The sequence below is a fragment of the Gopherus flavomarginatus genome, chromosome 5 (assembly GCF_025201925.1).
Source record: "Gopherus flavomarginatus isolate rGopFla2 chromosome 5, rGopFla2.mat.asm, whole genome shotgun sequence".
NCBI classification, from domain to species: Eukaryota; Metazoa; Chordata; order Testudines; family Testudinidae; genus Gopherus; species Gopherus flavomarginatus.
In genome coordinates this window covers 155,581,329-155,602,948 of record NC_066621.1, presented here as the reverse complement: position 1 = coordinate 155,602,948, position 21,620 = coordinate 155,581,329, and the positions used below count along the sequence as shown (strand labels likewise).

The following is a 21,620-nucleotide window of genomic DNA, read 5'->3' as shown; positions in this document are numbered from 1 at the left end:
GGATGACATAAGGCCACTGACCACAATTTAGCAGTCCGCACAGACTAGGACAAATCAAAGTCAGCATCATCTTAAGTGGGCCGTTCACTATCACGTTCAAGCACAATAAAATTTTGTAATATAGACAAGCCCCTGCTGCACATGCCTCGCGACCCCATGTGATCACTTCTTCAATTTCAAAGCCAGCGGGCCTGGATGTTGGGTGCCCGAGGTCCTGCTGCCCTGCGATTGGGGACACAATGTCCCCCAAGACGAGCTAGAGCAAAAGTATGAGACAGTTCTTATTTTGTCCAAAGAGGGAGCAAACCAGCACAGCGAGGGGGGGGGCCTGCGCCCTCTACACGAGGTGCAAATTACACCCACTTCGACCTGCTACCAGTAAGCGGCCCACTTGAGAAGCAGAGAGGGGCGCAGAGCCACGTACCCAGCCCCAAATCCCCTCGCTGATCCCGCACCCTCCCCACTTCCTCCCACGTGAGCGCCTGATTTGGGGCGGGGGGAGAGAAGGAGGCGCTGCCGTGCTGCTCGTTCCGCCACTCCCCATAGTTTGGACCCTCTCCGCTTCCCGTCCGCCTGAGGTGCCCGAGCGGAGGAGGGCAGGTGGCGCTCCAGAAGGTGGTGGCGGGGCACGGTCGTGGCAGTAGTCGCCTCCCTTCCTCCCCTTCATAAGATGGCGGCGTGTGCTCCTGCGTCTCAGCAGTTCTGCGTGGCCGAGGAACGGAGCGGCCACTGCGCCGTGGTGGATGGGAACTTTCTCTATGTGTGGGGGGGATACGTGGTAAGCAGGGAGGAGGCGGCCTGGGGCATCGGGATGGGGTGGGCTTTGTTGCCCCACGGCATCCTGGGCTGGGCGGGAGCAGCAGTTACTAGCACCCAGATTCCTCCGCTGCCCCCAGAGAAGCTACTTCTAACTGCGGATTAAGACTTGTCCCTCGTGACGGGGCTGCAGCCGCAACACGGGCGGGGGGAGGGGCGTGCACGTTCTTTACGTCAATTCGGTCGCTGATTGGTGGGGCGGGACATGCCGCGCGGAAAGAGAGCGGGTATTTCAAATCTCAGCTGTCGAGCGCTCGTATTGCTGCGCTGGATTCTCAACGACCATAACGGTCGCCTAGCCGAGGTGAAGGGGCGCGTGCGTGGTTCCTCCAGGGAGCCTGAGGCTTGAAGATGAGCGTGGGGACTTCACTCTCGTCCCAGATACACTTCCCATGAGCTCCAGTGGGGTGGCCTGATAAAGATTGCTCACACCCCTGTGCCCCATTGACATTTCCCATCTGCTCCAGAGGGCTGGCCTGATAAAGATTGCTCACACCCGTGTGCCCTATTCACATTTCCTATCTGCTCCTATGGGGAGTGGTTTTCTGAATAAAACCCACCCACAAGTATCTGGCCTCCTTCCTGTTTCCCATCTGCTCAAGGAAGAGTTCCTTAGCAAAAATGCTTCCATTTGTACCTACGTGCTGTCCACCTAGTCACATTTAGCAGCTGCTTCGGGAGGGGATCCCAAGTAGGGACTCCTGTCATACCCGCCTGTCCCCAGCCACCTTTTCTGTCAATGGTACCTAATGTGATTGTTTACTAAGCATGGAAAGTGTGACACAAATAAACCACCCTGACACTTTAGTACACCAGACTTATAGGGTGTTAACTATCACCAGAACAGAGGCAGCTAACAGGAGTTTCAGAGGGTATAGCTGTGGAATCTGTGCTTGGAGGTAGCAGGACTTGATGAGTTGTGCATTTGATCTGGCTATGGGTTCTTTGTTTGCTCTCTGTAGGTTCTGCACAGCTGGGCCATAGGTACCTGAGTAAGCAGCTGAAATGGATCTGTTTGTTGGTGCCTTGGTAAAGGCCATGAGGTTTAACCCTTGGAGCTTTGATCAGCATAGCTGTTTGAAGTCTCGGAGTAGTTAATTGCTCCCTGGTGGTGAGGGGCAGAGTTGAACTGAGCTAAGCAGGAAGACTTGGTCACTTGCTAGGCAAACTCAAGAGACCCGAACAGAGGGTAGCTAATAGGAGAGTTTCAGAGGGAGTTAGAGAAAGATTGTGAGAGGTTTTCCTTCCAGATTTGATTCTACATGCGATTTCAAGATGGCCAGCAATGAACAGTGTTGGTGACCTGTAACGGAGGTACCATTTTTCTTTACTGCCTGAAGACAGGAGCGACTTCCTGTTTATGAAACGCAAATGGGTGGCCATGCTACAGGATTGGAGGGGCAAATAAAGATAGTATTGAGAAACGGAGGCATTCCTAGACAATCGGGTTCAGGAAACATTGGTACCCCAGATTCAAGGAAGAACAGACCTGGCCACGAAGGAGTCAGAAAGAAAGTCCGAGATGCAGCCTAGTGGTTTGTAACGACCAGAAGCAAGAGGTCATGGAAGCATCCTACATGCCTGGAAATAGACAAGGATGGTCATGCTGTGGCCCTCAGAGAGAAGAGGAGTAGGAAGAATTCCACACAGCCAGTAGTTTCCATTCAATACCAGGTCCTGTTTGGAAACAAAATCCAGCTGGTGCAAGGGAATGGAGAGATGTACAGGACACATCTCTTGATGTCAGCTTGGTCCTACCTGTAAGAAAATCAAGCTTTCCCACAAAGAGTTCTACAACTGTCCAAAGAAGACGGATGATCCTTGTTGGGGATTCAGTTCTCAGAGGAATTGAAAGAACATTCTGCAAAGGGCAGGTGGCCCCTCATTCCCAGCCCCACCCCGCAGCCCTCACCGCTACACCCCAACCCTCTGCCCCAGCCCTGAGCCCCTCCCACACACCAAACCCCTCATTCCCAGCTCCATTGGGTCGCAGGCATCAACAATTTTCTTCAACTGGGTCGCCAGAAAACAAGTTTGAAAACCACTGCACTAGGGTGTGGCATTCTGTGCCTATGCTAAAATAAACCTGTTCCTTGAATTTGATTTTGGAATTAAAACTGCTATTAATTTTTTAAATCACGATGAATTTTTTTGAGTTAATTGCATGAGTTAACTGCGATTAATCGACAGCCTTAAAAATTACAGCCCTTATTTCCAGTCTGAATTTGTCTAGATTCAGTTTCTAGCCACTGGATCATATTATACCTTCCTCTACTACACTGAAGAGCCCATTATTAAATATTTGTTCCCCGTTTGATTGTAATCAAATCACCCCTTAACCTTCTCTTTGTTAAAATAAACAGATTGAGCTTTTTGAGTCTATCACTATCAGGCATGTTTTCTAATCCTTTAATCATTCTTGTGGATCTTCTCTGAACCCTCTCCAATTTATCAACATCCTTCTTTAATCGTAGATACCAGATTAAAAAAATTAATCACACTGTTAAACAATAGAATACCAATTGAAATTTATTAAATATTTTGGATGTTTTTCTACATTTTCAAATATAATGATTTCAATTACAACACAGAATACAAAGTGTTCAGTGCTCACTTTATATTACTTTTGATTACAAATATTTGCATTGTAAAAATGACAAACAAAAGAAATGGTATTTTTCAGTTCACCTCATACAAGTATTGTAGTGCAATCTCTATCGTGAAAGTGCAACTTACAAATGCAGATTTTTTTTTGTTACATAACTGCACTCAATAACAAAACAATGTAAAACTTCAGATCCTACAAGTCCACTCAGTCCTATTTCTTGTTCAGCCAATTGCTAAGAGAAGTAAGTGTGTTTACATTTATGGGAGATAATGCTGCCCTATTCTTATTTGCAATGTCACCTGAAAGTGAGAAAAGGCATTCGCATGGCACTTTTGTTGCCATCATTGCAAGGTATTTACATGCCAGATATGCTGAACATTCTTGTGCTTCTTCATGCTTTGGCCACCATTCCAGAGGACATGCTTCCACGCTGATGATGCTTGCTTAAAAAAATGTGTTAATTAAATTTGTAACTGAACTCCTTGGAGGAGAATTGTATATCTCCTGCTCCATAGCTTTACCCGCATTCTGCCACATATTTTGTATTATGGTAGTCTAGAATGATGACCCAGCATATGTTTGATTTAAGAACACTTTTACTGCAGATTTGACAAAACTCAAAGAAGGTTCCAATATCAGATTTCTAAAGATAGCTATAACACTCAACCCAAGGTTTAAGAATCTAAAGTGCCTTCCAAAATCTGAGGGAGGAGGTATGGAGTATACTTTCAGAAGTCTTAAAAGAGCAACACTCTGAAGCAGAAACTAAAGAACCTGAACCACCAACAAAGAAAATCAACCTTCTGTTTGTGGCATTTGACTCAGATGATGAAAATGAACATGCATCGGTCTGCACTGCTTGGGATTATTATCAAACAGAATTTGTCATCAGCATGGATACATGTCCTCTGGAATGGTGGTTGACACATGAAGGGACATAAGAATCTTTAGCACATCTGGCACGTAAATATATTGTTACGTCAACTTCAACAATGCCATGCAATGCCTGTTCTCACTTTCAGGTGACATTGTAAACAAGAAGCAGACAGCATTATCTCGTGCAAATGTAAACAAACTTGTTTGTCTGAGTGATTGGCTGAACAAGAAGTAGGACTGAGTGGACTTGTAGTCTCAAAGTTTTACATTGTTTTATTTTTGAATGCAGTTTTTTTTTTACATAATTCTACATTTGTAAGTTCAACTTTCATGATAAAGAGATTGCACTACATTATTTGTATTAGGTGAATTGAAAAATACTATTTCTTTTATTTTTTCCAGTGCAAAGATTTGTAATAAAAAATATAAAGTGAGCACTGTACACTTTGTATTCTGTGTTGTAATTGAAATTAATATATTTGAAAATGTAGAAAACATCCACAAATATTTAAATAAATGGTATTCTATTAACAGCATGATTAATCGTGCGATTAATTGTGATTAATTTTTTTAAATCGCAATTTTTTTGATTGTGTGATTAATCGTGTTTTTTATCACATGACAGCCCTAGTAATTTTTTACCAGTAAGAGTAATTAACGATTGAAACAATTTACCAAGGCTTATGGTGGATTCTCCACCCTGCCAATTTTTAAACCAAGATTGGATATATTTCTAAAATATATGCTCTAGGAATTATTTTGGGGAAGTTGTATGGCCTGTGTAATATAGAAGGTCAGATTCAATGATCAGTGGTCCCTTCTCGCCATGGAATCTATGAATCTGTGATATATGAATCAATGAATTATGTGCCACAATTTGCCATCCGTCCAGGATTCCCCATCTGTAGCTCATGTTCCTGCTTCAAAGTGACAGCCCCTGATATTTTAACTAAAACTATTATTTGTGTAAAGATCTTTTCTCCTTCCCCCCTCAAAAAAAAAATCCATTAATTGTAATGCAAGTCAGTGGTAAGGTGATAGGAGCTATCCATATTTTTCCATCAGAGGGCCATATTCAGTTCTGGTATAAACAAGTGCAATATCACTGAAGTCACCGGACTCTCTCTAATTTAACCATGTCTGAATTTTGTCTGAAATATCCTTAATAACCTTCTGTGACCAAAGTCCCAAAGGAGCCAACTGAGGTCACTCACTTAGAGTGAACTGCAAAGAATAGGGCAGACAATCCCCAAAACTGGTGGATACTCCAACACTTAGATTTACCAAACCAGCACAAAATAGATTCTGTAATATCTTACTGATTATCCAGAAGCTAACAACACAGTTCCCTGAAAGTAACCCAGCCTCAGGCCTCCCCTAGATACCTAAGTCAAATATGATGAAGATTGATGAAAATCTTATTCATCATATAAAAAAGTTCTACCAATCCCAAAGGATCAGACACATTACCTCCCAGGTTAACGAATATTTCAGTTCTTACCCAAATACACGCTTACAGCCAATTCTTATTAACTAAACTAAAATTTATTAAAAAAGAAAAGATAGAGAGTATGGTTAAAAGATCGGTATACGTACAGATTTGAGTACAATCTTGAAATTCAAATTCATAGCAGAGATGGAGAGCTTTGTAAATGCAGAGTTCTTTCAGAAATAGTTCATAGGTTGTAGTCCAATGTTTATATTCAGGGTCGTCCAGTCAGGACTGGGATCTCAGTCCTTATGGCTTAGGCTTCCCCTGCATGAAGCCTCAAGCAGTTCTGAGATAAACAGGATCAGGACCCAAATCATTTTTTATACAGTTTCAGGCCTTCTTTGACAGCGTGAAGTGCTTTGGCAAACAATAGGCATTCATGGGAACTTTGAAGTGGACCCATTTCCTAAGCATTACTGGTAATTACCCACATAGATTAATATCAGGCATTTGTCTGTTTTTCCAGCATTCACAGATGATTTGCTGTACATTTCTAGGAGATGACTACAGCAATATCCTATGTTTACAGTTCATTAAATGTGAAGATGTCCTTTTGATCTCTAAATTAACAGAGTACAGCATAGACAGGGATTGTTTGATTACATTGTTGATCACTACCAATATATATGTAAATACACAAAAACACAAACATTATCTCCCCATATGTCCTTAAGGGTTGAATTTGAGGTTTGTTTTTTTTGCAGGATGCTTAACCCTTTCCAGTCATGCGTCACACCTTCAAACATTGGCATCTATGCCCCACACAAACACAAGCATGCAGTTCATTCCACTGAAAGTTTTAATGAAGATTGATGGCAAAATATGGAGAACCACTGTCTCCCTTTCTGTTAGTCCAACGCCTGTACAAGGTGGTAACATGTTTCAAATAGCACAGGCAGTATTTTGTGTTTTCATTTATATCCTATTAAATAATCAAGCCTAAGTAAATATCCAAATTCCAGTAGTTTTATGTTTAAGAATTCTTTATCACAGGGATAAGCACAGAATAGACAGCTGGGAAATCCTCAGTTTTAACACTACCTCTGTCAGTGCTGGCTGGATATCCTTGGGCAAACACATTTTCAGAAGTGTTTACTAATGTTATGTACCTTAATTCTCTGTTCACTGACTTTGGGAGACCAACTTGAGACAACTCATGTCTGATTTTCAAGGGTTTTCCCATGAAGAGCTGTGGGGTTCTCAGCACCACCAAAATCACCCACAATGGCCCAGATTCCCAGTCTGTCACAAACTGGGCACATAAAAGTAGTGAATACTCCTGAAAATGTGAGCTTTGACCCCTGTCTGCATGTCAATTTGTCCCTATCACTTCACAAGGGTGTTGTGAGGATTAGGTCACTTTTTTAACAGTTATTTAAAGATATAAAGTGCTTTATTAATACTAGCATGACACTTTGCAGTTGACCAGCATTCAGCATTTTTATTCTTAACACCAATTATATTAATTCAGGGCTTGTTCGTATAAATATATGCTTGGTTTCCCACCACAGGAGCCCCCAAATCCATTTGCACATGGTCTTACACATTATGTGGTCTTATACATTGTGAAAGCTGCAAACTGTACATCTGAGAACAGAACCTAACGTGCTTTCAAAAGTCTGGTTCCGTATATAACCAAAGGTGGCAGTTATACTGTCAGAATACACTACCCAGATTTGGAAGGAAATAATTATAAGGCATCAGTTATAGTAAAGATGTTAATGTAAGAAACTATTGCACAGGCTTACTACCTTGGAGTTAAGTTTGATTCTTCTTTCTCTTCTCCCCTTTCATCCAGACTTTTTTCTAGATCCTTCTGCTTTTTCCTCTGCTATGTTCCTATATTTTTTCCCTTGCTCTCAGTTCCTACTGCCTTTTGGTGTTTTCCCCAAGACCTCTTCCAGTTGGTTCCCCAAGAACTCAGTCTGATTCCAATCTCATCACTCAGGTTCCTTTATTTGGCATACAGCAAAGCCGCTCTGAGTTGATCAGACTTAAGCATAGGGGGTGGATACATTGCATACCACATATCGAAGGTTACACACCAAACCTCTTCCTTTATATAAATTTACACATTACATTGCATTTACTATACTTTGTAACAGACATTTTGGAATTGTCTTGTTCACTTTGTAGTAACCAATCCCTGTGCGGCATGCTCTGCCCATCCATTGTCCATGCATTACTTACTCTACCTCATCTTATGTTCCATGCTTATCTTGTCCATTTTATCTTGTCCATTGCAAGTGATTCCCTGGATGATTCCCCCTTATTTTAGTTAGTGCATATGTTCAGTTTCCAGCCTGCTAATCTCCCTAATCCTGTCTTCCAAGAAATGAGGCCTCACCCATATCCAGTTACTCATATCAAGTCAGGCCTACACTGTAAAGACACTGATTCATATTATAATTATCACCAACCTTAATATTGCAACCTCCTTCTCTTGGACTTCCTATCTCTTCCCTCCATTCGTTCAAATCACTGTTGCCAAAATAATTTTCCATTCCCAACCATTCTCCCCTATTTGAAAACCTTCCCAGGTTTTCTATCTCTGGCATTAAATTTAAGCTTCTCCTCTTCTTTATGGCATTCCATAGCTTAAGATCTTATATCTCTGCCTTCTTTTCCTATACTCTTCCACTCTCCCCCTACCACCACACACAACCTCTTTCACTCAGATCTGTCATCAGATCTTTTCAATTATGCCTGGAAAATCCTCCCAATTAAAGTTCGCTTGCAAAGCAAACAAAAAGTGATCTTGTGCCTGTCTTTATGATATAAAAAGAAACCCTTCGTTTTTTAAATGTTTTTTTTTTTTTATTTGGTGGTCTGTCTGCTTATCCAAAAGTTAAATTCTGGTCTCTCATTTGCTATATGTCATTATTGGAGGATACAAACATGTTGATTGAGAGATCTGAGTCCTCAGCTGAAGGGCCCAAGGTATTGCAATCCCATTTAAAAAAAAAAAGTTTTCTTTCAAGTCTTTATTCAAGTATTTGAATGAAAATGGTATTTTAAAAAATGCAGTCTTAAAATAAATTCCAGCCCCTCTCAATTAATAAGGTTTCACTTCATGATTTCACTGCTATCATCTTACCAGTTGTCTAGCCATCCATAGAGACTTTCAGGAAACACAGGTGAGACAGGACCTGAATTGCTATTGGGGGAAAATAAAAACATAAAATCCCCTTTAAAAAAGTATTTAAAGTCATATCACAAAGAAGCAAAAGGGTACAAACCTAATAATTTATTCCTTTGCGGGTCATCTTCGACATTATATAGGAGTATTTGGGTAGCAAGGATTACAATACAATGAAAACTGGTTAGAGTAACCACTCCAGGGACCAGGAAAGATCAGTTATTTAATTACACTTACTAATCAATAGTATTCTAATAAGAGCAGATAGCTGTTCTCTGTTCTGTTCTCTAGACTGATTCTTGCCTGCATATTTATACCTGCCTCTGGAAACTTCCACTACGTGCATCTGACAAAGTGGGAATTCACCCATGAAAGCTTATTCTCCAATACTACCGTTAATCTATAAGGTGCTATAGGACTCTTTGTCGCTTTTTACTCTATTTTGAAGATACTTTGGAGTAGTCTCTTAAAAATAAGCTTGCCTAAGGGTGGTTTCTTGTACTGGTTGTGCTGTGCTTTGCTTCATGTTGCAACTACAATCCAAAATGTACTGGCTTTTAGTCATAATTGCTATATTTCTTGACTGCACTTAATCATTTTCCTGAGTTGCTACTGCTTTTTACATTTCCTACAAGATGGTCACTGTGCGTTAAACTGATATTGCTAGTTGAATATGGAACTACTCCTCTCCCTCTCTCTCACTTACTGCAAAGTCAAATTTGCTTTTTTCCCAGTCTACCCATGTGAAAGTGAGTGAGTAGAACTGGTATTAAGCAATTAATAAAACTATTGCATAGGGACACCATTCTGCATACACCTCTACCCTGATATAACGTGATCCGATATAACACGAATTTGGATATAATGCGGCAAAGCAGTGCTTTGGAGGGGCGGGGCTGCGTGTTCCGGCGGATAAAAGCAAGTTCAATATAATGCAGTTTCACCTATAACGTGGTAAGATTTTTTGGCTCCCGAGGACTGCATTATATCGGGGTAGAGGTGTATATGCTTTATTTTTTGTAATGCTTCAAAAATAAAAATAAAAACCTGTTTTGAACTTACAGTGTTAAATATAAAATACTAGAGCTATTGAGCTGTTCCAGTTAAAATTATCAGGGAGCACACATTAAGTATAAAAATTGTATGCAATCTTTGTGAATTGTCTCATTAAAAGTTGTGAAATGTTCCTAACTAGCATGTATTTTGATGATTTTTGAATTGTAATGACGTATGATACATAACTGATGAAATATTTTGCATATTTGTTTTCTTTTAGTCAATTGAAGAAAATGAAGTGTATTTGCCTAATGATGAGCTTTGGGTCTATGAAATTGATAGTGGGTTATGGTAAGCTATTTTTTTTATATTTAATGAATTTGCAAAATGTGCTATTTAGACCTGAGTATTATTACCTATGGTAAAAATTATTTCAGATACATAAATGAAGTCTGTTTCATGTCTCTTGGCTGCTTTAATAGCCTGCATTCATTTAGTGTAAACATTTAATATCTGATGTATATTTTGGAATAACGTCTTCAGATAAGAAAATACCTATGTAAGCACAGTCATTTTTTTCAATGGGATGTTTCCAATGTTAACTTTTTAAACATAGTTTATGACTTGTTAAATGTAAAGAGCCACTTATGTATTTATATTGGCTAAATGAACTTTTATGTTCAAATGAATATTAATACAACAAGATTAGAGTGCTTGATCCATTTAGGATTACTTTCTTTTTGTTGTTGTTACTTAATCATATCAGAAATATGTTTGCATAGATAATATATTTTAAAGATTTAAATCAGATTAAAATCTTACACATCACTAGCAATATAATATTTAAGTTTTACATCGAATTGTATTTACGCATTTTGGGGAGGTAGATCTAGTAGCGATACCAATTATTAAGATTGCCTGATACCTCCTATTATCAGACCCTGTTTTTAGTTGCATATAATTTTGCCAAACTTTAGCCATGTGGGCTGAAATTTTCCATGCTGGGTGTCTGAGATATAATATTTTAAATTTCAGCCAAAATGGCTGTTTAAGAATGAGGCTAGGGAAAAATATGCAGTTTTGCCCAAGTTAAAAAGTTATTGAGCCCTTATCTTTGAAATGCTCCATGCTTTGGTGCAGGGACTTGAAATTTGGCAGGGGATGGCTTTTGCCATAACATCCACCCAAGTTTGGCCAATTTATAAGCATTTGAAAAATTGCAGTTTGCACATGCTCAGTAGAGACTTGCTAGAGCTAATAGCAAAAAGTCTCAAAAAAGATTCTGTCTTCAATGAGCACACCTGATAGTGCTGACCAGACTGCTAATGTGCCCTTCTCCCAGAGCAACTGTGTGTTCCCGTCCTGTTATATCTCCTACTAGTACTACTTTGCTTTTGATGTATTTTGGTCTGTTTGGGAGCAAAATTATGAGATTTTAATATATTTACTAAATGGCAGGACAATGCACCTAATGGAAGGAGAGCTACCTACTTCTATGTCAGGAAGCTGTGGAGCTTGCATTAATGGGAAGCTGTATATATTTGGCGGATTTGATGATAAAGGATACAGTAATCTGGTATTGTAATCTTTTAATTCTGGAATGTATTTTAATCGAATGACTACTAATGCAGAACTTCATTTACCTATTGGGTTTCTGGGTAGAACTTCATTTAACAAAGCATTTAACCTTGCATTTAACTAGAAGGAAAAATCTAAGGGTGGGATTTTGGTTTTATTTTAGAAAAGGTGCACTTTAAAATACTTTAAATTGTAGATCTGATTCTTTAGTCCCTCTGCATCTGTACATCTATTGACTGCACTGGCAGTTTTGGCTGGGTTAAGACTGCAAGATAATGCCCATTATGTTTTGTTTTTTATTTTGATTTCTCAATTTTGCTAGTATTTCCAAAATTAATTGTATTTCTATGAGAAAAATACATTTGCAAACATAATTAGACTTACCCCACATTTGTTGCTTTTTCTTTGCTCTTTAGTGGGCAAGTGGCATTGCATTTCTAGGATTGTCAGATAATAACTAGTTAAACTTAACATATGACTGCTACTTTCCGTGTTGATTTTAGATAATTAAATACTAATAAGGAATGAAATGGGGAAAATGGGTTATTCAGTGGATTAATGCAATGGAAACCAGAATTTCAGTGTAGATTAGAAAACAAGTGAAATGAGTTTGATAGTTCAGCTAATCTGCTGCACTTCTGCACCTAGTTAGGTTATGTGTACACTGAATTTATAATCACATGGCCAGACCATTAGACTGAGACTAACAGGTGAAATAGTGGTGCCATTGAAGTCAATGGCAAAATTCTTACTGACTTCAGCAGGGCCAGGATTTCACCCAAAGGGCATTATCAAAGCTGAGAGGGGGAGATTTTGCTCCTTCTTCCTGAATTTTAGTTGTGATTAGTCAGTGAACTAATCTCTTACTATCATAAGCATTATAATTTGTCAATTGCACTCAGATTTCTTTTTTTATATATAAGAAAATTATTGTTCTTTTGCTTTTTGTAATCACATCTATTGCTGATTTGTGCTCGATTCTTCAAAATCATTTATTTTGTACTTAAAATATTATAATCTTTCTTTTAAGCTGTATTATGTTAATTTGCGAACAAGAAATGGAACCTATAGATGGAAAAAAATTACAGACTTTAAAGGTCAACCTCCTACACCACGTGACAAGCTTTCCTGTTGGGTGTATAAGGACAGGTAATACGTCAAGAGTATTTTTAATACCTACTTATCAAAGGGAAGAAGTGTTATATTACAGGTAGAACACAAAACTGGAAGTCCAATTCAGACTGTGACTTACTCTCTGACCTTGGACAAATCTCTTAACATCTCTGTCTCTCAGTTTTACCACCTGTAAAATAGGAATAATCATACTTATTTTTATTTAGCTGATGACTTATTAAACTGGTGTTAAAGTTCATTTACAGAATTTTTAATTGCTTATGAAATTACAAAGATTATGCAATAAAACATTGTTAGATTTAGTATAATTTTAAATTATATTTGTTTGCAACAATATTGACAATAACAAAGGGTATTTAAATGAATAACTCCCTGCTACAAAGAGCAAAGTTGAGAATATATGCTACGTATTTGTATTGTAAATGCTTCTTAGCATATTTAGCCAAATTGGTTGTAAAAGTTCTTTAAATTATTTGAACATATTAAACTAAAAAACAAATGTGTAAAATTTCTTAAGATTTTATATTAACCATTAAAGTTAGGTATGGTGGTAGAATTGGTCACTGAGAAATAAATTAATTGTAGATAAGGGCTATTTGCTGTAAAAGCTATTGTAAACAAATAAGAGTTACGTGATATATAATGAACAAAATAAACAGTTAATTCATTTATTGATTTCTGGACTCTAGGTCCTCCAGGGTATGACAAAAAAACCTCAGAAACCCAATACATATTTAGTACTTAGTACTGCATGTTGGTTTTCAAACTCTGAATTAGCTGTAAGATGTATAAACATGTATGCAGCCATGCATCTCTTTTTAGCTGTTGATATCAGGGTATTCAAGAGCATGAATTAATTAATTCAAAGTAAAGTTTAATTTATGTACAGAATGAAGATCCACCCATTTCAGGTGGAAGTATGTGACTAACTGAACACTTTTGTTAAATGTACGTATTTGGGGGCAAACTACGCTCCATTTTGAAAATTTGCCATCAGTCCTCAGAAGATGTGAATCTGAAGATAAGTATTTCTTAGGCCACGTCTACACTACAGCATAAAATCGAAATTATTAAAACCGGTTTTATAAAACTGGTTTTATAAAATCGATTTTACGCATCCACACTTGGGCACATTAATTCGGTGGTGTGTGTCTATGGTCCTAGGCTACCATCGATTTCCGGAGTGGTGCACTCTGGGTAGCTCAGTAAAAGAATGAGACCAATAACTTCGATTTCCGTCCACACTAACCCTAAATCGATATAGTAATATCGATTTTAGGGTTACTCCTCTCATTGGGGAGGAGTACAGAAGTCGATTTTAAGAGCCCTTAAAATCGATTTAAAGTGCCTTGTAGTGTGGACGGGTACAGCGTTAAATCGATTTAATGCTGTTTAAATCGATTTAATGCTGTAGTGTGGACCAGGCCTTAGAAGCTTGTACAATACTGGGAAATATCTAGAGAACTGCTGTAACTCTGCTTTCTTAGGGATGCCAGCCTTTCATCATTCCTTGTAACCTCCCTTCTGTACAAAATCATCATCAAACTGCCACCTCCCAAAACAACCAACTACAACACCAAATGTTCACAACCACTAGTGATGAAAAAAGTATAATCTAGTAAAGGTGTGTGTGCAGAAGAGTGAAATGGGGGCAGAGTTAAGCCTTGTTCTGTGGTGTGTAGAAGTTCTGGCAATGCTGAGGTGCGAAAAACTTGTGCGTGGAAGAGTAGAGCATGTAGCTTAACTTCATTTCCTTGGTTCTGTGGGTTTGTATCAGGCATGTTTATGTGTGTAGCAACACAAAGTTTGTGTAGTAATTATATACAGTATGTAATATTTTTCTTTGTTTACACATTTAAGCATTAATAGTACAGATAATTGAAATTTCTGATAATAAAATTAAATATAGTAGCTTATCAAAATATCAAATTGAATATTCATTTAAAACAAATGAAGTTCAAGTTCAATAGATTTTTTTTGTTGTTGTTGTTCTTCCAGATTAATATATTTTGGTGGTTATGGATGTAGGAAACACAATGAACTGAGTGATTGTTTTGATGTTCATGATGCATTTTGGGTAAGATTTTTTACTGTTTAAAATAAATAGTGCCTTCTGATTGTTGAAAAGTTTTACTAAACACATGACTATTATTAAAGGAACCACAGCTACTAAAACAAGGGGCCAGATTCACTCCTGGAGTTAATAGAGTTAACTCCATTGAAAGAGAGATCTCAGGACAGTATGGTGTATATATTGGGTTTAAAAACACCTAGACAGGGTATACACAATAGAAGCTGATGTCTTTCCTCTGTGTAGCAGGTAGAGTGGGCAATATTGTGAGGGTGAATGGGGTACAGTGGAGGCCCTCTGCAGGGGAGTGATGAACAGTGATTTAAGTTAATGGTACTGTACCGGCTTGCGCCAGGATTGGATTTAGGAAAACTCTGGGCTAAACTCCATTTTTTTTTTAAACTAGGGTGTGAAATTCTGGCCTCATGGAAGTGGATGTCAAATTTCCCATTGACTTTGATGGAGCTAGGATTTCACCCTGAGATGATTACTTAGAGATACTTCATAATGAAAATGTTTTGGCATATTAATATTGATTTACTTTTGTCTGAATATTTTTCTCTCTTCAGAGGAATCCTCTCATATTAGTGGAGCAAAGTTTCCAATATCTGTTATTATAGAGCTATAATGATGACTCCATAGGTGAGCAAAATGGAGCATAAGATAGGAAGTAGACTGTAAAATGCTTTCCATTTTATGCTCAATTTTGCTCACCTCAAGAAACTTCCACAAAATGTCCCTTTGGCTTTATATATATGTGTGTGTGTGTGTGTATATATATATATATGTGTGTGTGTATGTGTATGTTTTAGGTCATTGGAGATTTTTGAAAAATGTGTGAGATTAATGATACAAGCTGTTTTAAATTTATGGATAATTGAAAAAAGTGGTTTTTCACTTTTTGAAAACTTTTCTAATTCTTATTGCTGTGTGTGCATAAATTGAAACTAGATTTACCATACTTCGACATCTACAGATTACAATAATCTCAGCAGACATGTAAAATAATCATGTTGTACTGCAGCCATTTGATATTAGATTGTTCCTTCATTAGTTTGTTTCTGTTAGATTGCATCAACAGTAATACAGAACTGAATCTTGAAAAATTAATTGATTTCAATTTATAATTTATTGGGAGTACCCAAGCCTGGACTCCCCTAGATAAAGTAAAAGCAAATGTTGTTAAAGTAGAAAAAGTGAAATAGCTCTATTCCAATTAGATGCTTCCACTTACAGAAAATTCTAGTATTGAGCTCTTTGAAGTAATGGCAGGGAATTTATAACCTCACATCTTTATCTATCCATAAATACCTTCCCTTAATTTATTATCCAAAGTAAATACCTTTACCATAAGATGCCTGGAACAAAGTACCACTTACATTCCCATAGTGAATTATTACAATCAGGGCCATCCTATGGGATTGTGGGGCCTGGGTCATAGGTGCCGAATTTCTAATCTGCCGGGAGGTGCTGCCCCAGCCCCTACTCCACCCCTTCCCCCAAGGCTCCGCCCCCACCCTGTTTCTTCCCACTCCTGTCCCACCTCGCCTCTTCCTCACCCAGTTCCACCTCCTCCCCTGAGTACGCTGCGCCCTCACTCCTCTCCCCTCCCTCCGAGTGCCTCCTGACACCATGAAACATCTGATCCACAGTAAATGCTGAGAGGGAGGGGGAGGTGCTGATCAGTGGGGCCCGCCGGCGGGCAGGAGGCGCTGGGGGGAGGTTCTAGTAGCGGGGCTGCCGGTGGCCGCCACGTCCCCCCCCCCACCACCACTCGCCTGCTGCTCTCCTCCTCACCGTCCGCCTGCCGCTCACCTTCCCGTTCACCTCCTCACCCTGCTCACCTGCCTCCTGCCTCACCTCCCTGCCCACTTCTTCATGATTTTATCAAAGCTCAGGGCCCCCCCAAAACACAGGGTCCAGGGCAGTTGACCTGATTCACCATACCTAAGGGATGGCTCTGGTTACAATATTCATAATTAGAAAATGACATAGAAGTCTGTTTAATCATTATGCATGTTCAACTGTTGTTGCCATTAGCGAGAATTAGATACATCAAGGAGAGAACAGACCCCTTTCATCAAATGTTAGTATTAATGTATCAGAAAAATGTCTTACTAATGAATAAAAACTTTTGTTTATACAAAGCATATCATACTTTTAAACGTTTGAAGGCAATATTTTCTGAAGTGCCTAAATGTTTGGAGCCTGCACCACATTCTCAAAAGAACAGAATTATCCAATACACAGATAAACATGATTTGTTGGGGAAGAGGCAATGTAGTTTTTGTAAAGGGAAATCATGCCTCACCAGTGTACTAGAACTCTCTGATGGGCGTCGACAACGGTGATTCAGTGAATATACTGTACTTAGATTTTGAGAAAACCTGTGACCCTCACCAAAGGTTCTTAAGTAAAGTAAGATGCCATGGGATAAAAAGGCAGGTCTTCTCATGGATCAGTAACTGGTTAAAAGATAGGAAACAAAGAGTAGGAATAAATGGGTCAGTTTTCAGTATGGACAGAGGTAAATAGTGGTGTCCCCCAGTGGTCTGTACTGGGACCAGTACTATTAAACATATTCATAAATTATCTGGAAAAAGGGATAAACAGTGAGGTGACAAAATTTGCAGATGACACAGAACTACTCAAAATAGTTAAGTCTCAAGCAGACTGTGAAGAGCTCCAAAAGGATCTCACAAAACTGGTGGGCAACAAAATAGCAGATGAAATTCAGTGTTGATAGATGCAAAGTAATGCACATTGGAAAAGATAATCCCAACTATACATATAAAATGATGGGGTCTAAATTAGCTGTTACCACTCAAAAAAGAGATCTTGGAGTCATTGTGGATACTTCTCTGAAAACATCCACTTAATTTGCAGCAGCAGTCAAAAAAAAAAGCCACCAAAATGTTGGGAATCATTAAGAAAGGGATAGATATATTTTCTGTCTTATTGCCTCTATATAAATCCATGGTACGCCCACATCTTGAATAATTCATGCAGATCTGGTTTCCCCATCTCAAAAAATATATATTGGAATTTGAAAAGGTTCAGAAAAGGGCAATAAAAATGATTAGGGGTATGGAACAGCTTCCATGTAGAGAGAGAATAATAAGACTGGGACTTTTCAGCTTGAAAAATAGACGACTAAGTGGGGAATATGATAGAGGTCTATAAAATCATGACTGACGTGGAGAAAGTAAATAAGGAAGTGTTATTTACTCCCTGGGGGGTCACCAAATTAAACTAATAGGCAGCAGGTTTAAAGCAAACAAAAGGAAGTATTTATTCACACAATGCACCGTCAGCCTGTGGAACTCTTTGCCAGATGTTGTGAAGGCCAGAACTATTACAGGGTTCAAAAAATAACTAGATACATTCATGGAGGATAGATCCATCAATGGTTATTAGCCAGGCTGGGCAGGGATGGTGTCCCTAGCCTCTGTTTGCCAGAAGCTGGAAATGGGCGACTGGAGATGGATCACTCGATGATGACCTATTACGTTCATTCCCTCTGAAGCACCTGGGATTGGTGACTGTCAGAAGACAGGATACTGGGCTAGATGGACCATTGGTCTGACCCAGTATGGCCATTTTTAAAAGTGCCTTTGGCACAAGGGGGCCTAAATCTCATTGACATTCAATGAGACTTAGGCACCTAAATGTTTGTCACTTTTGAAAATTTTACCTCATGTGTATTTTTTAAATAAAAATTAGTGCATGCCTGTACTTACTCTGATTAAATGCAGAAAATAATTTGTCACTTTTATGCCTAATGCTTTTTGATAAAACAAAAGGATTATGAGATGAAGTAAATGAAAAAATATAATTTTAGATATTTCACTCTTCTTTTTAGGAAGGGCAGATATTTTGGGGATGGCATAACGATGTTCATGTTTTTGATACAAACACACAAACTTGGTTTCAACCAACAATTAGAGTGAGTATTTTTTAAAACTTTAATCATTCTATATATTTTTGTAACTCCACCACATATTGAATAATAACTGTACTCTAGAGACTGATGTCAGGAAGAACTATTTTGAACATGTTTGGCGTTTCTCAGGCTCATAATACGAGTGCATTTTTATGTTCTCCCTATCTCATAACACAAGAGAAAGGAAACATTAAATGAAACTAAAAAGTGGCAAATTCAAAGCTGTTTTTCCACACAAGAAGTAATTAGACTGGAAGTAATCATGGAGCAGGTCTTCAAGGAATCAATTCTGAAGCACTTAGAGGAGAGGAAAGTGATCAGGAACAGTCAGCATGGATTCACCAAGGGCAAGTCATGTCTGACTAACCTAGTTGCCTTCTATGAGGAGATAACTGGGTCTGTGGATGAGGGGAAAACAGTGGATGTGTTATTCCTTGACTTTAGCAAAGCTTTTGATACGGTCTCCCACAGTATTCTTGCCAGCAAGTTAAAGAAGTGTGGGCTGGATGATTGGACTATATGGTGGATAGAAAGCTTGCAAGATCATCGGGCTCAACGGGTAGTGATCAACGGCTCCATGTCTAGTTGGCAGCCGGTTTCAAGTGGAGTGACCCAAGGGTCAGTCCTGGTGCTGGTTTTGTTCAACATCTTCATTAATGATCTGAAGGATGGCGTGGACTGCACTCCCAGCAAGTTTGCAGATGACACTAAACTTGGACGAGTTGTAGATACGCTGGATGGTAGGGATAGGATACAGAGGGACCTAGACAAATTAGAGGACTGGGCCAAAAGAAACCTGATGAGGTTCAACAAGGGCAAGTGCAGAGTCCTGCACTTAGGATGGAAGAATCCCATTCACTGTTACAGACTAGGGACCAAATGGCTAGGAAGCAGTTCTGCAGAAAAGGACCTAGGGATTACAGTGGACGAGAAGCTGGATATGAGCCAACAGTGTGCCCTTGTTGCCAAGAAGGCTAATGGCATTTTGGGCTGTATAAGTAGGGGCATTGCCAGCAGATCGAGGGATGTGATCATTCCCCTCTATTCAACATTGGTGAGGCCTCATCTGGAGTACTGAATCCAGTTTTGGGCCCCACACTACAAGAAGGATGTGGAAAAATTGGAAAGACTCCAGCGGAGGGCAACAAAAATGATTAGGGGGCCGGAGCACATGACTTATGAGGAGAGGCTGAGGGAACTGGGATTGTTTAGTCTGCAGAAGAGAAGAATGAGGGGGGATTTGATAGCTGCTTTTAACTACCTGAAAGGCGGTTCGAAAAAGGATGGATCTAGACTGTTCTCAGTGGTGGCAGATGACAGAACAAGGAGTAATGGTCTCAAGTTGCAGTGGGGGAGGTTTAGGTTGGATATTAGGAAAAACTTTTTCACTCAGAGAGTGGCGAAGCACTAGAATGGGTTACCTAGGCAGGTGGTTCAATCTCCTTCCTTAGAGGTTTTTAAGATCAGGGTTGACAAAGCCCTGGCTGGGATGATTTAGTTGGGAATTGGTCCTGCTTTGACCAGGGAGTTGGACTAGATGACCTCCTGAGGTCCCTTCCAACCCTGATAGTCTATGATTCTATGATTAATTGCTACTGGATGTTGTTGATGCCAAGAACGTAGTAAAATTCAAAGAGGGACTGGATAACAAGAATATCCAGAGTTACTGTAGTTAATACTGACAAAAAGAGTATTGGAAGGGAGATGAACCCTGAAATGAGGGTTTAAGCCAATCTAACTATCAAGGATTAGGATCACCACATATCTACCTACCTGCATTTTCCTCTGAGTCATCTGAGGTTGGAAACAGGGTGCTGGACAAGATGGACCACAAGTATGATCCATTATGGCCATTCCTATGATCTTGCAATCAGATCCCTGTTAATGGACTCCTGAACTCATGTTGCATTCCACTGACTTCAATGGGGGATCCAGCAGGCACAGTTTCCATCCATGCAGATCCAATTGCAAAACTGGGTGTCTAGTCATTACTGTGCAGTTGCTGTGTTTCATAATTCTGTTGCATCAAGGGTTTAAGGCTGAGACAGACTACCATTTATTTTAACAGTGTGAACAGGAGCAGTAACTGATGTCTTACATATAAGAAATTCTTCTATATTAATATTGTTTCAATGATGGCATATATTCTCAGTGAGCTCTCAATAAAACTGTAATTCGAACATTTTTATATATTATTATTATTATAGCATAACATAAAGCCTCATAAAATTCTGGTACGTTTACACAGACTCCATTAAGATCTCAGTGGAAGAATTATAACATAATAAGGTTGTTTGACACTTTCATGTTTCTTTTATGTGACTTCCTATGATTCTATAAAATTCTTAAACCAAACATCAAGTGAAAAGTTCCATTAAAAGCTAAGGCCCCAGTCTTGCAATTCCTATTTTTTCTTTGCATGGGGAAAATTCCTGCTGGCATCAAGTGATTGGATACTACATACAAAGTTTAAGAGTTTGATTTTTGTAAAGCAGTGAAATTTATGAATGAAGTGTATTATATAAGAGCTAGGTATTCATTATTATTATTTCTCAGTATTACATCATGGGGATATTTTTTTTCAAACAAATAACGTTCACAACATACAAGATCTTTAAGCATAAGAAGGGGAAGCTACTGTCTAAAATTTATCCCCAGGAGTTACCATAAATCAGGCCTGCACAACATGCGGCCCGCGGAGCCTCACTGTGCGGCCCGCGAGGGGATTCTAAATGCCCTGCACACAGCGCTCTGCTGGCAGCCCAGAGCCCTTTGAATCCCAGCCGCAGCGGGGAGTCAGAGGGCTCTGGGCTGCTTGCAGCCGCGGGGAGCCCAGAGCCCTTTAAATCTCAGCCGCGGCCAGAAATCAAAGGGCTCTGGGCTGCCTGCAGCGGCGGGGAGCCCAGAGCCCTTTAAATCCCAGCCATGGCTGGGATTTAAAGGGCTCAGAGCTCCGCGCGGCTTCGG

The 21,620-nt window shown here is 39.5% G+C and overlaps 1 protein-coding gene across 3 annotated transcripts in view; it reads left to right on the top strand.

Annotated features, from left to right (window-relative positions):
* The first annotated feature begins 465 nt into the window (after positions 1-465).
* The window catches only part of KLHDC1 (kelch domain containing 1), a 56,185-nt gene continuing 35,030 nt past the window's right edge, over positions 466-21,620 (top strand). For 2 of the 3 annotated variants that reach the window (XM_050954722.1, XM_050954720.1), the window contains exons 1-6: positions 466-778; positions 10,208-10,278; positions 11,386-11,503; positions 12,536-12,654; positions 14,638-14,716; positions 18,573-18,656. In XM_050954722.1, coding sequence (XP_050810679.1) covers positions 671-778; positions 10,208-10,278; positions 11,386-11,503; positions 12,536-12,654; positions 14,638-14,716; positions 18,573-18,656 — 579 coding nt within the window. In that variant the 5' untranslated portion in view covers positions 466-670. The remainder of the gene's footprint in view (positions 779-10,207; positions 10,279-11,385; positions 11,504-12,535; positions 12,655-14,637; positions 14,717-18,572; positions 18,657-21,620) is intronic. The other variant, XM_050954721.1, reaches the window with a different exon arrangement.